Source organism: Ranitomeya imitator, chromosome 2 (assembly GCF_032444005.1).
Source record: "Ranitomeya imitator isolate aRanImi1 chromosome 2, aRanImi1.pri, whole genome shotgun sequence".
Taxonomy (NCBI): domain Eukaryota; kingdom Metazoa; phylum Chordata; class Amphibia; order Anura; family Dendrobatidae; genus Ranitomeya; species Ranitomeya imitator.
The window spans coordinates 375,963,725-375,984,368 of record NC_091283.1 but is presented as its reverse complement, the minus strand read 5'-3'; the positions used below and the strand labels follow the sequence as shown (position 1 = coordinate 375,984,368).

The 20,644-nt window shown below is 44.7% G+C and overlaps 1 protein-coding gene across 2 annotated transcripts in view; it reads right to left on the bottom strand.

Moving 5' to 3' along the window:
* LOC138664010 (zinc finger protein 182-like) overlaps positions 1-20,644 on the bottom strand; it is a 146,765-nt gene that overhangs the window by 23,332 nt on the left and 102,789 nt on the right. Inside the window, exons 1-8 of one of the 2 annotated variants that reach the window (XM_069750406.1) lie at positions 10,314-10,379; positions 7,804-7,859; positions 7,583-7,683; positions 5,788-5,937; positions 5,481-5,660; positions 5,275-5,398; positions 5,099-5,193; positions 4,810-4,900 (exon numbers count right to left, since the gene is read on the bottom strand). In XM_069750406.1, coding sequence (XP_069606507.1) covers positions 4,810-4,900; positions 5,099-5,193; positions 5,275-5,398; positions 5,481-5,660; positions 5,788-5,865 — 568 coding nt within the window. In that variant the 5' untranslated portion in view covers positions 5,866-5,937; positions 7,583-7,683; positions 7,804-7,859; positions 10,314-10,379. Of the gene's footprint in view, positions 1-4,809; positions 4,901-5,098; positions 5,194-5,274; positions 5,399-5,480; positions 5,661-5,787; positions 5,938-7,582; positions 7,684-7,803; positions 7,860-10,313 lie in introns of those variants that run through there. The other variant, XM_069750407.1, reaches the window with a different exon arrangement.

The following is a 20,644-nucleotide window of genomic DNA, read 5'->3' as shown; positions in this document are numbered from 1 at the left end:
GGTCTGGCCATTAGTCTGAGGATGGAAAGCCGAGGAAAAAGACAAGTCAATGCCCATCCTACCACAAAAAGCTTGCCAAAACCTCGAAACAAACTGGGAACCTCTGTCAGAAACGATATTCTCCGGAATGCCATGTAAACGAACCACATGCTGGAAGAACAATGGCACCAAATCAGAGGAGGAAGGCAATTTAGACAAGGGTACTAAATGGACCATCTTAGAGAAGCGATCACAGACCACCCAAATGACTGACATCTTTTGAGAGACGGGGAGATCTGAAATAAAATCCATAGAGATATGTGTCCAAGGCCTCTTCGGGACCGGCAAGGGCAAAAGCAACCCACTGGCACGAGAACAGCAGGGCTTAGCCCGAGCACAAATCCCACAGGACTGCACAAAAGTACGCACATCCCGCGACAGAGATGGCCACCAAAAGGATCTAGCCACTAACTCTCTAGTACCAAAGATTCCAGGATGACCAGCCAAGACCGAACAATGAACCTCAGAGATAACTTTATTCGTCCACCTATCAGGGACAAACAGTTTCTCCGCTGGACAACGATCAGGTTTATTAGCCTGAAATTTTTGCAGCACTCGCCGCAAATCAGGGGAGATGGCAGACACAATTACTCCTTCCTTGAGGATACCCGCCGGCTCAGACAAACCCGGAGAGTCGGGCACAAAACTCCTAGACAGAGCATCCGCCTTCACATTTTTAGGGCCCGGAAGGTACGAAATCACAAAGTCAAAACGGGCAAAAAACAGCGACCAACGAGCCTGTCTAGGATTCAACCGCTTGGCAGACTCGAGATAAGTCAAGTTCTTATGATCAGTCAATACCACCACGCGATGCTTAGCTCCTTCAAGCCAATGACGCCACTCCTCGAATGCCCACTTCATGGCCAGCAACTCTCGGTTGCCCACATCATAATTTCGCTCAGCAGGCGAAAACTTCCTAGAAAAGAAGGCGCACGGTTTCATCACTGAGCAATCAGAACCTCTCTGCGACAAAACAGCCCCTGCTCCAATCTCAGAAGCATCAACCTCGACCTGGAACGGAAGCGAAACATCTGGTTGACACAACACAGGGGCAGAAGAAAAACGACGCTTCAACTCTTGAAAAGCTTCCACAGCAGCAGAAGACCAATTGACCACATCAGCACCCTTCTTGGTCGAATCGGTCAATGGTTTAGCAATACTAGAAAAATTGCAGATGAAGCGACGATAAAAATTAGCAAAGCCCAGGAACTTTTGCAGACTTTTCAGAGATGTCGGCTGAGTCCAATCATGGATGGCTTGGACCTTAACAGGATCCATCTCGATAGTAGAAGGGGAAAAGATGAACCCCAAAAATGAAACCTTCTGCACACCAAAGAGACACTTTGATCCCTTCACAAACAAAGAATTAGCACGCAGGACCTAAAAAACCATTCTGACCTGCTTCACATGAGACTCCCAATCATCCGAGAAGATCAAAATGTCATCCAAGTACACAATCAGGAATTTATCCAGGTACTCTCGGAAGATGTCATGCATAAAGGACTGAAACACTGATGGAGCATTGGCAAGTCCGAATGGCATTACAAGATACTCAAAATGACCCTCGGGCGTATTAAATGCAGTTTTCCATTCATCGCCTCGCTTAATTCGCACAAGATTATACGCACCACGAAGATCTATCTTGGTGAACCAACTAGCCCCCTTAATCCGAGCAAACAAATCAGACAACAACGGCAAGGGGTACTGAAATTTAACCGTGATCTTATTTAGAAGGCGGTAATCTATACAAGGTCTCAGCGAACCATCCTTCTTGGCTACAAAAAAGAACCCTGCTCCTAATGGTGACGATAACGGGCGAATATGCCCCTTCTCCAGGGACTCCTTCACATAACTGCACATAGCGGCGTGCTCAGGCACAGATAAATTAAACAATCGGCCTTTTGGGAACTTACTACCAGGAATCAAATTGATAGCACAATCACAATCCCTATGCGGAGGTAGGGCATCGGACTTGGGCTCATCAAATACATCCCGGTAATCAGACAAGAACTCTGGAACCTCAGAAGGGGTGGATGACGAAATTGACAGAAATGGAACATCACCATGTACCCCCTGACAACCCCAGCTGGACACCGACATGGATTTCCAATCTAATACTGGATTATGGACTTGTAGCCATGGCAACCCCAACACGACCACATCATGCAGATTATGCAACACCAGAAAGCGAATAACCTCCTGATGTGCAGGAGCCATGCACATGGTCAGCTGGGTCCAGTATTGAGGCTTATTCTTGGCCAAAGGCGTAGCATCAATTCCTCTCAATGGAATAGGACACTGCAAGGGCTCCAAGAAAAACCCACAACGCTTAGCATACTCCAAGTCCATCAAATTCAGGGAAGCGCCATCAATCCACAAATGCCATGACAGAATACGATGACAAAGAGCAGATCAAGGTAACGGACAGAAGAAATTTTGACTGTACCGTACCAATGGTGGCAGACCTAGCGAACCGCTTAGTGCGCTTAGGACAATCAGAGATAGCATGAGTGGAATCACCACAATAGAAACACAGCCCATTCAGACGTCTGTGTTCTTGCCGTTCAACTCTGGTCAAAGTCCTATCGCACTGCATAGGCTCAGGTTTAAGCTCAGGTAATACCGCCAAATGGTGCACAGATTTACGCTCACGCAAGCGTCGACCAATCTGAATGGCCAAAGACATAGACTCATTCAAACCAGCAGGCATAGGAAATCCCACCATGACATCCTTAAGAGCTTCAGAGAGAGCCTTTCTGAACATAGCTGCCAGCGCAGATTCATTCCATAGAGTGAGCACGGACCACTTTCTAAATTTCTGACAATATAACTCTATCTCATCCTGACCCTGACAAAGAGCCAGCAAATTTTTTTCTGCCTGATCCACTGAATTAGGTTCGTCGTACAGCAATCCGAGCGCCAGGAAAAACGCATCGATATTACTTAATGCAGGATCTCCTGGCGCAAGAGAAAATGCCCAGTCCTGAGGGTCGCCACGCAAAAAAGAAATAATGATCAAAACCTGTTGAACTGGATCACCAGAGGAGCGAGGTTTCAAGGACAGAAATAGTTTACAATTATTTTTGAAACTCAGAAACTTAGTTCTATCTCCAAAAAACAAATCAGGAATAGGAATTCTTGGTTCTAACATAGATTTCTGATCAATAGTGTCTTGAATCTTTTGTACTCTTGCCGAGAGCTGATCCACACATGAAGACAGACTTCTAATGTCCATTGCTACACCTGTGTCCTGAACCACCCAAATGTCTAGGGGAAAAAAAAGGCAAAACACAGTGCAGAGAAAAAAAAATGGTCTCAGAACTTTTTTCCCTCTATTGAGAATCATTAGTACTTTTGGCTTCCTGTACTGTTATGACTAGGCAATTCAGTACCACAGTGGACATAGAGGTCAGAGCACATACAGTGATCTGACAATAACCCAAAAACATAGAACGAGCTCTGAGACGTGGGAACTCTGTTGACCGCAATCCCTGATCCTCTCCAACAAACACTAGAGGCAGCCGAGGATTGCGCCTAACGCTCCCTATGCAACTCGGCACAGCCTGAGAAACTAGCTAGCCTGAAGATAGAAAATAAGCCTACCTTGCCTCAGAGAAATACCCCAAAGGAAAAGGCAGCCCCCCACATATAATGACTGTGAGTTAAGATGAAAAGACAAACGTAGAGATGAAATAGATTTAGCAAAGTGAGGCCCGACTTTCTGAACAGAGCGAGGATAGGAAAGGTAACTTTGCGGTCAACACAAAACCCTAAAAACCACGCAAAGGGGGCAAAAAGACCCTCCGTACCGAACTAACGGCACGGAGGTACACCCTCTGCGTCCCAGAGCTTCCAGCAAACAAATAGAAAAGCTGGACAGAAAAAAAACAAACAAAATAGCAAAGGAAAACTTAGCTATGCAGAGCAGCAGGCCACAGGAACGATCCAGGAGGAAAACAAGTCCAATACTGGAACATTGACAGGAAGCCAGGATCAAAGCACTAGGTGGAGTTAAGTAGAGCAGCACCTAACGACCTCACCACATCACCTGAGGGAGGAAACTCAGAAGCCGCAGTACCACTTCCCTCCACCAACGGAAGCTCACAGAGAGAATCAGCAGAAGTACCACTTGTGACCACAGGAGGGAGCTCTGCCACAGAATTCACAACACTTTCCCCATTGGGTCATTTATATATTTCTGTTCAAAACTGGTTGCACAAAATGGGATCCCATGGGACAAGTTTTGCTGAGCAAAATGGAAGACCTGATTTATGCGTAAGGCTTCTCTAAACGGTGGCTCATGTCGTTGAATGAATTCTTGCCTGGTGAATAATAAACAGGTTCCTTTTAAGACCAGACAACCCCTTAAAGTTTAAAATGAGGTTAATTTTGAGATGATCCAGAAGTTCACTGATTTAACTTGAAGCCCTACAGCTTTATATATTTGAAACTGTACAGTAAATTTACCAACCTTATAAGGTATATCAGCTAGGGAAGATGGGTCATTGCATTGTCTGATGACAAGTCTACGAATTGTTTGCACCAGTAGGAAGGCAGAAAGCTTGGACACACTTTATCCTTCTTAGTTTTAAGGTTGTTTATGTACATTCACCTGAAGAAATGGCTTTAGCAGAACTCTCCTAGATAAAAATCCCTCCCCAATTTCAGAATTAGATAGCTGAGATTCAGCCAGACATTCTATAGAGACAAAATGGCTTCTATGTGGAAGTAGAATCTGTGACTTCTCTACATTTAGTGGTTCCTACTCACCTGAATCGTCATCTGAAATAATCTCCACTTTAAACCACTCATCTTCCCACACATATGTCTCTGTAGTATTAATATGTGTCAGATTTTCAACCTGGAACAAATATTGTAAATGTCACAGACAGATGGAGAAGTCACATCTATGATCAGCTCTAATCCTGCCATCTCCACCGTTCTCATTACACAAGTATAACACATATAATACTGGTGGATAAAACAAGACTGAACACAAGATCTTCACAGCCGTCTACTCATCATAGGGGAGATCTCATGACACCTTCTCTCCATCTACCTGATGATCCTGATAGCTGATCATTTCTTGTTTACAGTCCTGTGCAAGAAGAGCACAGGGACAAATCTCTGTTGTTGTCCTCTTAGTGGATAGAACTGTAGGAAACAGAAAGAGTCTAAATTCATTCTTTACAAACAAATAATTATAGGCCCTGTATATTTGGTCCTGTCTATTACCTGGTGATGTGAGGGACTGGGGAACCTCCATCATGATGTCCTTGTACAGATCTTCATGTCCTTCTAAATACTCCCACTCCTCCATGGACAAATAGACGGTGATATCCTGACACCTTATAGGAACCTGACACATACAATGATACGTCATCATTCTGATCCCTTTGTAGCACTATGGCTTAATGTCCCTGCATTCCCAGCAGTGTCACCTCGCCAGTCAGCAGCTCTATCATCTTGTAGGTGAGTTGTAGGATCTTCTGGTTATTGATGTCCTCATGCATCAGGGGGTGAGGTGGAGGATGTTTGATTGGGCTCAGGGGTCTTCCACATCCCTCAGACACAGGGTCCTGACAGCGTTCACTAGGGGTCTTCTTCACTACTGTGTAATCCTGGTTATGGAAATACATTAATAAATCTCACTACAGACATTTCCAGAGTCCTCACCTCTCCAGTTCTGTCCATCTGTTATTCCCATAGATAAGAATGATGTAATGTGACATCATCAGAATCTCTCACCTCTCCAGTAAGTCGGAAGAGGATCTCTAGGGTGATGTGTAATATCCTCTCCTCCACTTTGTCCTTGTCCCTATCCATCCTTGATGAGTCAATTAGGAAGATTCTCTTATGTAGAAGATCTCCACTAAGAATATTTGATATTGTAGGTACCTGAATGAGAAGAAGAGCCAATGTAAAATCATAATATACGCCATGTAGAAATTCGAACTCAGCGGCTTCAACTTATTTTCACAAAAAATTGATTTGCATTGAATATATTCACGCAAATTGTATAATTAGAAAGTTTCAAATAGCCTGGAAAATGTGTAGTACCCAGAGATTCCCCTTGGAGTCAACTGAACACATGTTGAGCTCTATAATACAAAAACATGATTTTTTTTTTCAAACCATATTATATTCAGTAAGTAAAACAGGAGGAAGGTCACTAAGGGATTAATGACCTGTCCTAAGCCATAAGGATGAATATGTTAGCAGAGTACCACATAAAGACTTTTGTAAACATAAATTCCTATAAAACTGAATTTTATTATAAATATTTTAAAAAATACACCCACCCAGTGTAACTTAACAGGTTAAATACCATAAATAAATGACCAAAATTTGCCTACAAATTCCCTGCAATAGGCCTAAGTGATTGCCTACCTAGCTGCGGAGGTTGGCACCCTAAAGAGCGATCTGTCCTCCCCACTCACCGTAGTCTATCCCTATCTTCCCTATCACAACCCTTGCCACAAGGTTGGAAAACAATATACAAACAGAGTAGGGATGAAGACAGTATTTTAGATATATACACTTAATAGACTTATTTCAGCAGGAATATTGTATGACAAAATTAAAGATATGACAACAAAAACATCCGTGATCAGCCATTAATATTGCTCCCACCAAACACACTTTCCACAGTAATACATATCATGTATATGCCCTTCTAGGCCTTGATACTACTACATCTATTCCCTTTCCATCATGTCATCTGTGCTATGCTGTAGTACTGTTGCCGTTGCTGGCCTTAAAATGCTGAGCATCTCCTTGCCTGCGTCATCCTAAAATTCGACCGTGCTGCCGCAGCCACTACTCAGTCATGTCTACCTAACACCTCCTGGCTGGCCACTGTTTTATGGGGCGAGGCTATACTACTAAGTAGGGTTGAGCGACTTTTACTTTTTTATGGTCGAGTCGGGTTTCGTTTCGCAAAACCCGACTATCTCAAAAGTTGAGTGAAATCGGCCGATTATGGCGAAAAGTCGGGGATCGACCGAAACACGAAACCCAATGGAAAATCAATGGGAAACTACTTCTTCTTCTTCTCCCTCTTCCCCTCCTCCCTCTCCCTCTCTCTCTCTCCCTCCTCCATCCCTGAACAGAAAAGCTGGTGTTACACATTGCAAATCGCTACAGCGCACAAGCGACAAGATGGCGATAGGCGTCCACGCCCCTAAGACCTATGTCATCACTCTGCCCACGCTCCTTCATTGGCTGAAAAAATGGCGCCAAACGCGTCATACAAAACGCGACTTTGGCGCAAAGATCGCCGACCGCATGGCCGAACCCACACTAGGATCGGGTCGGGTTTCATGAAACCCGACTTTGCCAAAAGTCGGCGACTTTTGAATTTGTCCGATCCATTTCGCTCAAGCCTACTACTGAGGTTGCAATCACTGACCCTAAACTGCCAAGCATTCCCTTACTAGCCTCATCCTAACTCTCTACTGTTCTGCTTATGCTGCTGCAGGATTGTGCTCAGTAAACTACAGAGAGTGTCAGCTTGGCGCTGTTATATTGATTGAAATGATACCTTGTTTGATAAAATCCATCTTGTGGTTGTTGTTTAACTTTTATCTGCAGTTTTCAGTTAATGATATTCTCATGCTTCGGGGTGGGCCTGTGGGCAGGGGTCTTTATGTGGTAAATCATAAACAAGAAATTGATGTAATAAGGAATTAGATTATTTTTTGTGAACATAAATTCCTATAAAACTGAATTTTATTATAAATATTTTAAAAAAAATACACCCACCCAGTGTAAGTTAACAGGATGACCCCGACTTATTTTCTTCTTCTAGAGCCTGCAGACTGAGAAAGAATTGTGTGAATTATGCATTACTAATGGCATTAACCACCTCTTTTGATGACCTTAACACTGTCACATCTATCTTGTTCACAGGTTTTGGCAAACACAAAATCATCATCATCATCATCATCCTCAATTAGGCTGAAAGGCTACTCTGTGTGTGAAATGGCCAGGCTCCTTGTCCTCACTCCACCCACTACGCCTGATTCCCACCCCAAGGTTTGCCTTTGCTCAAAGTTCTTCTACCACAGTGTCCCTACCGCCATGTTTTGCAGAGCCTTCAACACAGATTGGCATTAGAAACGTGTTGTCTATCTCCTCTGGTGCCATGTCTTTTGAGAACAAAGGCTGACTGTTGATGTCTTCCAAAAATATAAACTGGAAGAAGTTTTGTGGTGCCTTAGCTACCATGGTGCTGTACGTTAGGAGAATTTAGGATAGAACAGAAACAGGTGTCATTGACAGACATTCCGTTATTTTCAACAATAACTGATATGGCGCTGAGATTGGAATAAGTAGGATTCCTACTCAAGCTGATGGTGTAGCAGATGGTAAAAATCTGGTTAAGTGTCCGCTTTTACAATCAGTGCCCGATCCGTGTGTCTGCTTTTACCATCAGTGCCCGGTCCGAGTGTACATTTTTACCATCAGTGCATGGTCTGAGTGTCTGCTTTTACCATCAGTGCCCGGTCCGTGTGTCCGCTTTTACCATCAGTTCCCGGTCTGTGTCTCCACTTTTACCATTAGTGCCCGGTCCAAGTGTCCTCTTTTACCATCAGTGCCCGGTCTAAGTGTCCGTTTTTACCATCAGCATACCTCACGGATGAATATACAGCTCTGGCAAAAATTAAGAGACCACCACATCAAATACCTGTCATGGACAGCCCAATCTCCAGACTTGAACCCTATTGAGAACCTCTGGAATGTAATCAAGAGGATGATGGATAGTCACAAGCCATGAAACAAAAAAAGAACTGCTTAAATATTTGAGCCAGAAGCAGTGTGAAAGACTGGTGGAAAGCATGCCAAGGTGCATCAAAGCTTTGATTAAAAATCATGGTTATTCCACAAAATATTGATTTCTATTGATTTCTGAACTCTTTCTGAGTTAAAACATTAGTATTGTTGGTTCTAAATGATTATGAACTTGTTATTTTTGTATTATTTTAGGTCTGAAAGCACTGTTTTTTGCTTTTTTTTTTTTTTAATTTTGACAATTTTTCTTAGAAAAAAAATTACAAAATGTATTGCTTGGAAATTCGGAGACGTGTTGTCAGTAGTTTATAGAATAAAAGAACAATTTACATTTTACTCAAATATACCGTACCTATAAAGAGAAAAATCAAACTGAACATTTTGCAGTGGTCTCATAATTTTTGCCAGAGCTGTATAAATAACAAAGCTCCTCTCACTCTTTGCAATGGTAAATATGGAGACACACGGATATATGTTTGTCACGGACCCATATACCTGTACTGGCGTTTGTCATTTGTGCTGCTGGTAAAACACGGACATGTGAATAACACCATAGATTATGATGGATACGTGTTGTATCTGTGGGAAAAACTGAAGCAACAACACATAGGTGTGAACGAGGCCGAACTATAACGATTAGTGTGTAGTGATGAGGGAATATACTCATTACTCGAAATTTCCGGAGCACCCTCGGGTGTCCTCCGAGTATTTTTAGTGCTCGGAGATTTAGTTTTTATTGCCGCAGCTGAATGATTTGCATCTCTTAGCCAGCTTGATTAAATGTGGGGATTCCCTAGCAACCAGACAACCCCCACATGTACTTATGCTGGCTAATAACAGTAAACCATTCAGCTGCGGCAATAAAAATTAAAATTTCCAAGCACTAAAAAATACTCAGAGGACACACGAGCGTGCTCGGGAAATCTCGAGTAACGAGTATATTCGCTCATCACTATTAGTGTGTGATTCCCTCAGGATGCCACATGGCTTCTTGTGAGGTCAGTGTCCTGTTTATTCCCAATGATTTAAGGCTGGAAAGAAAGACCGGCTCCATCACGTTCTGAACAGCAGCCAAAGCTGCAACCGGGACCGGATCAGGTAAGAAGAGGGGTCTTATATCAAAGGGGGTCCAGGGATCAAAACCATCGATAATCAAACCAGTATCCCCCAATAAGGCCGGGGTCACACTTCCGTGTGTAATACCAGAAACTCGCATCAATACCCGACACTGCCGCCGGCATTCGGGACCGGAGCGTTCAGCTGCATGTATTTCTATGCTGCCACACACTCCGTTCCCGAGTGCCGGCGGCAGTGTCGGGTATTGATGCGAATTTCTGGTATTACACACGGAAGTGTGACCCCGGCCTAAGTCTTGTAATACAGAGAAGATGACTGCATCCTGGCAGAAAAGGCGGTTTCTCCGGGAATGGAGGGGTTACTGCCCCCCCCCCCCCCAGTAATGGGGAATCTCCAGCACCTACCTCCACCTGCAGAGCCGCACACCACATATATGGCTGTTCTGTGCGCACAGGACCTGTGATGAGGTCACAGGAGGGGAGGAGTCAGGGGTCACATGATCAGGGGCCAAAGTGTATGCAGGACTCTGCTGTGCTGGTTGTCATGGGGCTGGATGAGGGGAAGTTTATGTGTGGGGTCAGGAGGGGTTTACAGTGTGGATGTAGCAGGGCCGTGTGTATACGGAGGGGAGCCGTGTGTGTATGAGGTGTACGGAGCGGAGCCGTGTGTGTACGAGGTGTACGGAGCAGAGCCGTGTGTGTATGAGGTGTACGGAGCAGAGCCATGTGTGTACGAGGTGTACGGAGAGGAGCCATGTGTGTACGAGGTGTACGGAGAGGAGCCGTGTGTGTACGAGGTGTACGGAGCGGAGCCATGTGTGTACGAGGTGTACTGAGTGGAGCCGTGTGTGTATGAGGTGTACGAAGCGGAGCCGTGTGTGTACGAGGTGTACGGAGCGGAGCCGTGTGTGTATGAGGTGTACGGAGCGGAGCCGTTTGAGTTTGTGACAAGCGTGGTATTGTTCATGTGCTATGCATACAGAACGGATCCGTCTGTAGGGTAGAACCGTGTGTTCGGCACCTATGGAGCGCAGCAGTTTGTGTACTGTGAGTCGCTCCTGTTACCATTTTTGCAGAACATTAAATATCAGGTTATAGCAGCTGGTGCCGTCCTCTATATAAATCAGTTTAGGATCTGAGGTCTGGCTGTAGACCCTTTTTGTGGGTGATCTCCAGATATGAAATCGCTAAGGAAACTGCTGAAAAGATTCAGGGAAATTGTACTGTAACTTACCCCTCCCCAACCACAGGTGTCAGTCAGACTAATCCATGGTGAGTCGCCCGCCAGGGCTGTGGGGTACTCCGTACCAGGTCTGGTACTTAAAGGGGATGTCACGGTGGCGGCGACCCGGTCCATGGCCCTGTGCGCCCAAGTAAAAGGGAATGTTCTTTAAGGGGTTGGGATAAAGTTTGTGTTCGTGACACCACCTGTGGTATTCAATCAGTGGGGACCAACGCTGCTTAAAGGAGTCCACTGGGGTGATGTTATGGCAGCTAAGATGGTTTAATTTCCCCCAGGTGAAGTTGGTTCCCAGTGTGTAGATGAGGATGGTGAGTGGTGCAGTAAAGAACGGAGGACACAGGTTTGAAGTCTCTTTACCTGGTTTACTGGAGACTTCAGGTATCCACAGTACAGGGCACCAGATCACAGGTACAGGCAGGGTCCGGCCGGCTTGGAAGTAAGTTCAGAGTCCCCTTTACCAGGTGGAGATGAAAGCCTTCCTACTAGCGTTGTGGTGTAGTCCCTTGCTGCCTGTGGCTTCCATCAAGGTCCTCACAGTTCTCTCTGTCCTCCATAAAGGTGGGACACTAACCCGTATGACAGGTGGCTCGAGCCTTTTTACAGGGTCTCTATTATGACCTGGACTCGATGAGCCACTCTGCGTATTAGGGCAAACAGGTTACGTGTAGTCCAGCTGTCACTCCGGTTTCTGCTGTGCCTCCTAGAGTCCGAAACAACCTCGGTCTTCCAGCTACCGGTATCAGCACTCTGCCAGGGAGGTAGCCCAGTCGCAGCTGTCCTCCCCTGTTGTCACTCTCCTTTGCTTTGCTCTCCTGCACGCTCTCTACAGATCTGTTCTTTCCTTCTGTATATCATTATCAAGGAGCTGCAGCACCTCTAGCTGCACAGCCCCTCACACGTCTCTCTGCCTCAGACTGCTCCAGTCTGCTGTCTGGCACCAACTAACTCTGCTCTGTCCCTCTGACTGACTACTTTCTCTCCAAGCCAGAATATTTATATAGGGGGGTCACCCAGTAAGCTGGATCCGAGCTCCCCCTTCTGGCCTGGAATGTGAACATGTTGTATGCTTGTGTTACCTAATTGAGAAGATCTCCGCTTGCTTCCAAGCGTGACATCACTCTTCCCGTGAGGAAAACAATGCCACTGCTGTAACAACCAGGACCCTGGGGTTTTACACTGGCAGGACAGATCTTCTCTGACCAGAGATACAGGTTACAAAATCTATACAGAATTCAATTAGAATGCAAAACTTCTTCACCTTCCATTAAGAAATGGAAGGTGTGGTCTTTGCCATGAATCCACATTGAGATGTTGTTGTCACGTTGAGAACGTTCCTGTCATTCCCCAGCAAAGTGTTCCATGCATCCACAGATATGGCAGCTTAATCCCCCTCATCCCAATGCCAGCCATGCTTGGGAAACCTCCCCCCACCTTTGTGAAGTTCAAAATCACGGCAGTTCTGCCGGTCCATGGATCTCCCTGGCCTCCCTGTAAGTCCATGTTCCCGACTTGCTGGGGCTGTACTTCCACATAGCCCTGTTCAATTGGTCAGCCAATCATCAGCCAGTCTTCCAGCCAACTGACTGGTTTTCTATCCGCCACCCATTCTTTTAAGTCACCCCTGGGTGCTTGGACATAACTTGTTCCAGCATGAAAATATCCCAGACATGTTCTGCTTCCCCAGTCTTCCTGTTCACCGATTGCATGCCGTACTTAATGTCTTGGAAAACTCCCGGGATTGTCTGTCTCCCAAAATTTCCTACAGCAGGCTTTAGGCATGAAGGAATACCGCTGTAGTAATGCGCTGCGAACAGTATAGTGACATCGCTGATCCCTAGAATACAAGTTATTGAAAGTTACAAGTTATTAAAAGCTCCTCTTGCTTTTCCAATCAGGCAATACTCAAAAATCTGGGCCAGTATATGATGGGCACCTCATGCAGTAGGCTGAGGTTCTCAAATAACCAGAGATGTTCATCAAGGTGTCCTCATTGAGCTGTGGTATGTCCTGGTACCTTAACGATGCGGGCCTCTCTCTCCAGTTATCCAATGTCACCTGCGCTGGGGAAGGTAGGGGTACTGCTACACGCACACTCAGATATTTGCTTAACACTGCCACCCGCTCTCTGTGGTAAGCTCTCCTAGTGTGCCATCATTCACCTGAACTCAAAAAGTCATATACAGCACTTTTGGGTTGGTGAGTGAGGTGCACAAGTCGGATATCTAGACCATACATAATGTCGTAAAGAAAACTTGGCACTCAGGTAGAATTATGTAGAGAAATAAAGATAATTTTATTTTGCATTCAAAATGGTTTTTTTTTCACTTTTAATCTTAATTCAGACCTTCATCTGAACTAAAGGGAAGGGGGTGTACATAAATAAAAGGGGTGTCATAAAAGTGAAATTCATAACAAAATATACAAGTAAATTTGTAATAGACAAAAGAAAGAAATCTTGAAAATTAAATAAGATAAAGGCTACACTCATTGTTGTGACAATAAATGTGAGGTAAAAAAAGGATGCAGAAACATCCTGTGGGAGAACTAGGGAGAGAGTCCAGTTGGTTATTCCAGATAGTAAAGGATAAATGGGTGCAGTCAGGGTTTTTAAGGAGTCCGGACCCAGAAGTGTGGGTGTCATGTGATCACGCTGCATCTTCGGGTCACGTGACAGCATCACGCCATGTACCCACGACCCGTCCGAGTCTGCGTAAAATCATGACGTGTTGTTGGGCATATACTGGCAGTGCCGTGTCCATGCATGCAGTAATAAAAGGGAGGGATGGGGGAGGGGAGCATGTGTTGGGGTGGATGTGGAGGATGTAAGTAGTTAAAGAAACTCATGGTTAAAGGAAATATAAGATTAAAACATCCCTCATATGGGTAATTGATTTTAGTTCAGATTTTTAATGCAGTATGTGAGTTGGAATTTAGTAAAGGGAATATACTGTATGTGAATGACCCCTGTAGTGGTGTAGAGGAGAGAACCAGGCTGCAAGTGGTGCTGAAGTGCCGGGTCCGGAACTGCTGGGGCAGAATCTCCTGTTGCAGGGGGGAAGGAAATTGAGGACGGAGGAGACCCATGACTTGCAGAGAGTGAGAGTAGTGAGTCAGGAGAGTATAAGGAGGATTGCGCGGGAAAAGAGGGACTTGCCGCCAGAGGACTGAGTGAGACAGAACCTGCACCATGCCGTGAGCAGCGATAGGCTGTGCAGCAGTGATAAGGGTCGGGTGCAGTAAGGACCAGGGGAGCATCGCGAAGCGTGCAGGTCAGAGAACGTCGAGCAGGAGTTTGCTGGGAAAGGATCCCAGCTGTTGTGAATTCCGTTCTTGGGCTCCCTCCGGTGGTTGTAAATGGCACTTTTGTGAATTCTGCCCTTGGGCTCCCTCTGGTGGTTTTGAGTGGAACTGCCGCTCCTTGGGTTTAGCTTTAGCAGCTGCTTTCACTAATCGTCTCTCCTGGCTCTGCTATTTAACCTGGCTCTAGTCTTCAGCCTATGCCACTTGTCAATGTTCTCTGGCTGGATTCACATCTCTGCTTGGATTCTCCTGGTTTCCTGACCAGTTCTGCAAAGATAAGTTCTGGCTTTGCTCATTTCAGTCCACATGTTGTGGACTTATTGTTCTGTGCATTCTATTTTTGTCCAGCTTGTCATTATGGATTTTTTTCCGTTAGCTGGAAGCACTGGGAAGCAGATTTACCCTCCACACCTTTAGTCAGGTGTGGAGATTTTGTAAACTCTGTGTGGATTGTTTTGTAGTTTTTATACTGACTGCACAGTATTCTTTTCTGTCCTATCTATAAAGCTAGACTGGCCTCCTATGCTAAAATCTGATTTCATCTCTGCGTATGTTATTTTCCCCTCCTCTCACCGTCAATATTTGTGGGGGGCTATCTTTCCTTTGGGATTTTCTCTGAGGCAAGATAGGTTTCCTGTTTCCATCTTTAGGGGAAGTTAGATCTTAGGCTGTGCTGAGGGGTCTAGGGAGCGTCAGGTACCCCCCACGGCTATTTCTAGTTGCGCTGCTAGGTTGAGGGTCTGCGGTCAGTACAGATACCACCTCCTTCAGAGCTTGTCTCATGTTGTTCCTAAACCACCAGATCATAACAGTACAAGTGGCCAAAAATGAATTAAATGTATCTCAAAAGAAGGAAAAGAAAGTTCTGAACCATTTTTTTTTCTGTGCTCTGGTTTGCGTCTTTTTTTCTCTTGATATCTGGGTGGTGCAGGATATATGCTCTGGCATGTATGTTCAGGGTTTGTTTTCTCGTGTGGATCAACTGGCTGCAAGAGTACAGAGTATCCAGGACTATGTTGTCCAGACTCCGGCTTTAGAGCCCAGAATTCGTACTCCGGATTTGTTCTTTGGGGACAGATCCAAGTTTTTGAACTTTAAAAATAACTGCAAATTGTTTTTTGCTTTGAAACCCCGTTCTTCAGGTGATCCCATTCAGCAGGTGAAAATCATCATATCCTTGCTGCGTGGTGATCCGCAAGACTGGGCTTTTTCTCTTGAAACAGGGAATCCGGCATTATTGAATGTAGACGCATTTTTTCAAGCGCTCGGATTATTGTATGACGAACCTAACTCTGTAGAGCATGCTGAGAAAACACTGTTGGCCCTGTGTCAAGGTCAGGAAGCAGCAGAGTTATACTGCCAGAAATTTAGAAAATGGTCTGTGCTCACTAAATGGAATGAAGAGTGTTATGACCTGGTGATTAGGAGCACCCGGCACGACCTGATAGTTAAACTCACACAGGACAAGCTCTGGGATGTGGGAGCTCTGCTGACCGCAGGCCCTAATCCTATCACAACAACTAGAAATAGCTGTGGAGCGTTCCTGACACTCCCTAGACGCCTCTTCACAGCCTAAGAGCTAGCTAGCCCTAGAGAAAGAAAATAAAGCCTACCTTGCCTCAGAGAAATTCCCCAAAGGAAAAGGCAGCCCCCCACATATATTGACTGTGAGTAAAGATGAAAGTCACAAACGCAGAAATGAAACAGGTTTCAGCAAAAGGAGGCCAGACTTACTAAACAGACAGAGGATAGGAAAGGTATCTTTGCGGTCAGCACAAAAAACTACAAAGACCACGCAGAATGTGCAAAAAGACCTCCGCACCGACTAATGGTGCGGAGATGCCACTCTGCATCCCAGAGCTTCCAGCTAGCAAGACAAAATCATGATAACCAGCTGGACAAGGAAACAATGAACAAATAATAACTATCAGGAACTTAGCTTCTGCTGGAGAAGACAGGTCACCAGAAAGATCCAAGAGCGAACTGAATCAATGCAGGAACATTGACAGCTGGCATGGAGTAACGATCTGAGTGGAGTTAAATAGAGCAGCCAACCAAAGGATAAACCACGTCACCTGTGTAAGGAACCTCAGAAGCAGCAGCTTCACTCACAGCCACCAGAGGGAGTCCATGGACAGAACTCGCCGAAGTACCATTCACGACCACAGGAGAGAGTTCGACAACAGAATTCACAACAGTACCCCCCCCCCCTTGAGGAGGGGTCACCGAACCCTCACCAGAGCCCCCAGGCTGATCAGGATGAGCCAAATGAAAGGCACGAACTAGATCGGCAGCATGAACATCAGAGGCAAAAACCCAGGAATTATCTTCCTGACCATAACCCTTCCACTTGACCAGGTACTGGAGTTTCCGTCTTGAAACACGAGAATCCAAAATCTTCTCTACCACATACTCCAACTCCCCCTCGACCAACACCGGGGCAGGAGGATCAACGGAGGGAACCATAGGCGCCATGTATCTCCGCAACAACGACCTATGGAACATATTATGGATGGCAAAAGAAGCTGGAAGGACCAAACGAAATGACACAGGATTAAGAACTTCAGAAATCTTATATGGCCCAATGAAACGAGGCTTAACCCCTTTACCCCCAAGGGTGGTTTGCACGTTAATGACCAGGCCAATTTTTACAATTCTGACCACTGTCCCTTTATGAGGTTATAACTCCGAAACGCTTCAACGGATCCTGGTGATTCTGACATTGTTTTCTCGTGACATATTGTACTTCATGATAGTGGTAAAATTTCTTTGATAGTACCTGCGTTTATTTGTGAAAAAAACGGAAATTTGGCGAAAATTTTGAAAATTTCGCAATTTTCAAACTTTGAATTTTTATGCAATTAAATCACAGAGATATGTCACACAAAATACTTAATAAGTAACATTTCCCACATGTCTCCTTTACATCAGCATAATTTTGGAACCAATTTTTTTTTTTTGTTAGGGAGTTATAAGGGTTAAAAGTTGACCAGCAATTTCTCATTTTTACAACACCATTTTTTTTTAGGGACCACGTCTCATTTGAAGTCATTTTGAGGGGTCTATATGATAGAAAATGCCCAAGTGTGACACCATTCTAAAAACTGCACCCCTCAAGGTGCTCAAAACCACATTCAAGAAGTTTATTAACCCTTCAGGTGTTTAATAGGAATTTTTGGAATGTTTAAATAAAAATGAACATTTAACTTTTTTACACAAAAAATTTACTTCAGCTCCAATTTGTTTTATTTTACCAAGGGTAACAGGAGAAATTGGACCCAAAAAGTTGTTGTCCAATTTGTCCTGAGTACGCTGATACCCCATATGTGGCAGTAAACCACTGTTTGGGCGCATGGGAGAGCTCGGAAGGGAAGGAGCGCTATTTGACTTTTCAATGCAAAATTGACAGGAATTGAGATGGGACGCCATGTTGCGTTTGGAGAGCCACTGATGTGCCTAAACATTGAAACCCCCCACAAGTGACACCATTTTGGAAAGTAGACCCCCTAAGGAACTTATCTGGATGTGTGGTGAGCACTTTGACCCACCAAATGCTTCACAGAAGTTTATAATGCAGAACCGTAAAAATAAAAAATCATATTTTTTCACAAAAATTATATTTTTGCCCCCAATTTTTTATTTTTCCAAGGGTAAGAGAAGAAATTGGACCTCAAAAGTTGTTGTCCAATTTGTCCTGAGTATGCCGATACCCCATATGTGGCAGTAAACCACTGTTTGGGCGCATGGGAGAGCTTGGAAGGGAAGGAGCGCAGTTTGACTTTTCAATGCAAAATTGACAGAAATTGAGATGGGACGCCATGTTGCGTTTGGAGAGCCACTGATGTGCCTAAACATTGAAACCCCCCACAAGTGACACCATTTTGGAAAGTAGACCCCCTAAAGAACTTATCTAGAGGTGTGGTGAGCACTTTGACCCACCAAGTGCTTCACAGAAGTTTATAATGCAGAACCGTAAAAATAAAAAATCATATTTTTTCACAAAAATTATATTTTTGCCCCCAATTTTTTATTTTTCCAAGGGTAAGAGAAGAAATTGGACCTCAAAAGTTGTTGTCCAATTTGTCCCGAGTACGCTGATACCCCATATGTGGCAGTAAACCACTGTTTGGGCGCATGGGAGAGCTCGGAAGGGAAGGAGCGCCGTTTGACTTTTCAATGCAAAATTGACAGGAATTGAGATGGGACGCCATGTTGCGTTTGGAGAGCCACTGATGTGCCTAAACATTGAAACCCCCCACAAGTTACACCATTTTGGAAAGTAGACCCCCTAAGGAACTTATCTGGATGTGTGGTGAGCACTTTGACCCACCAAGGGCTTCACAGAAGTTTATAATGCAGAGCCATAAAAATAAAACAAAATTTTTTTCCCACAAAAATTATTTTTTAGCCCCCAGTTTTGTATTTTCCCTAGGGTAACAAGAGAAATTGGACCCCAAAAGTTGTTGTCCAATTTGTCCTGAGTACGCTGATACCCCATATGTGGGGGGGAACCACCGTTTGGGCGCATGGGAGGGTTCGGAAGGGAAGGAGCGCCATTTGGAATGCAGACTTAGATGGAATGGTCTGCAGGCGTCACATTGCGTTTGCAGAGCCCCTAATGTACCTAAACAGTAGAAACCCCCCACAAGTGACACCATTTTGGAAAGTAGACCCCCTAAGGAACTCATCTTGATGTGTTGTGAGAGCTTTGAACCCCCAAGTATTTCATTACAGTTTATAACGCAGAGCCATGCAAATAAAAAATATTTTTTTTTCCACAAAAATTATATTTTAGCCCCCAGTTTTGTATTTTTCCAAGGTTAGCAGGAGAAATTGGACCCTAAATGTTGTTGTCCAATTTGTCCTGAGTACGCTGATACCCGATATGTGGGGGGGAACCACCGTTTGGGCGCATGGGAGGGCTCGGAAGGGAAAGAGCATCATTTGGAATGCAGACTTAGATGGATTGGTCTGCAGGCGTCACATTGCGTTTGCAGAGCCCCTAATGTACCTAAACAGTAGAAACCCCCCACAAGTGACCCCATATTGGAAACTAGACCCCTCAATGAACTTATCTAGATGTGTTGTGAGAACTTTGAACCCCCAAGTGTTTCACTACAGTTTATAACGCAGAGCCGTGAAAATAAAAAATCTTTTTGTTTTCCCACAAAAATTATTTTTTAGCCCCCAGTTTTGTATTTTCCCAAGGGTAACAGGAGAAATTGGTCCACAAAAGTTGTTGTCCAATTTGTCCTGAGTACGCTGATACCCCATATGTTGGGGTAAACCCCTGTTTGGGCACACAGGAGAGCTCGGAAGGGAAGGAGCACTGTTTTACTTTTTCAACGCAGAATTGGCTGGAATTGAGATCGGACGCCATGTCGTGTTTGGAAAGCCCCTGATGTGCCGAAACAGTGGAAACCCCCCAATTATAACTGAAACCCTAATCTAAACACACCCCTAACCCTAATTCCAACGGTAACCCTAACCACACCTCTAACCCTGACACACCCCTAACCCTAATCCCAACCCTATTCCCAACTGTAAATGTAATCTAAACCCTAACCCTAACTTTAGCCCCAACCCTAACTGTAGCCCCAACCCTAACCCTAACCCTAACCCTAGCCCTAACCCTAGCCCTAACCCTAACCCTAACACTAGCCCTAACCCTAACCCTAGCCCTAACCCTAGCCCTAACCCTAACCCTAGCCCTAACCCTAGCCCTAACCCTAGCCCTAACCCTAGCCCTAACCCTAGCCCTAACCCTAACCCTAACCCTAGCCCTAACCCTAGCCCTAACCCTAGCCCTAGCCCTAACCCTAGCCCTAACCCTAGCCCTAACCCTAGCCCTAACCCTAACCCTAATCCTAGCCCTAACCCTAATGGAAAAATGGAAATAAATACATTTTTTTTTATTTTTCCCTAACTAAGGGGGTGATGAAGGGGGGTTTGATTTACTTTTATAGCGAGTTTTTTAGCGGATTTTTATGATTGGCAGCCGTCACACACTGAAAGACCCTTTTTATTGCAAAAAATATTTTTTGCAATACCACATTTTGAGAGCTATAATTTTTCCATATTTTGGTCCACAGAGTCATGTGAGGTCTTGTTTTTTGCGGGACGAGTTGACGTTTTTATTGAAAACATTTTTGGGCACGTGACATTTTTTTATCGCTTTTTATTCCGATTTTTG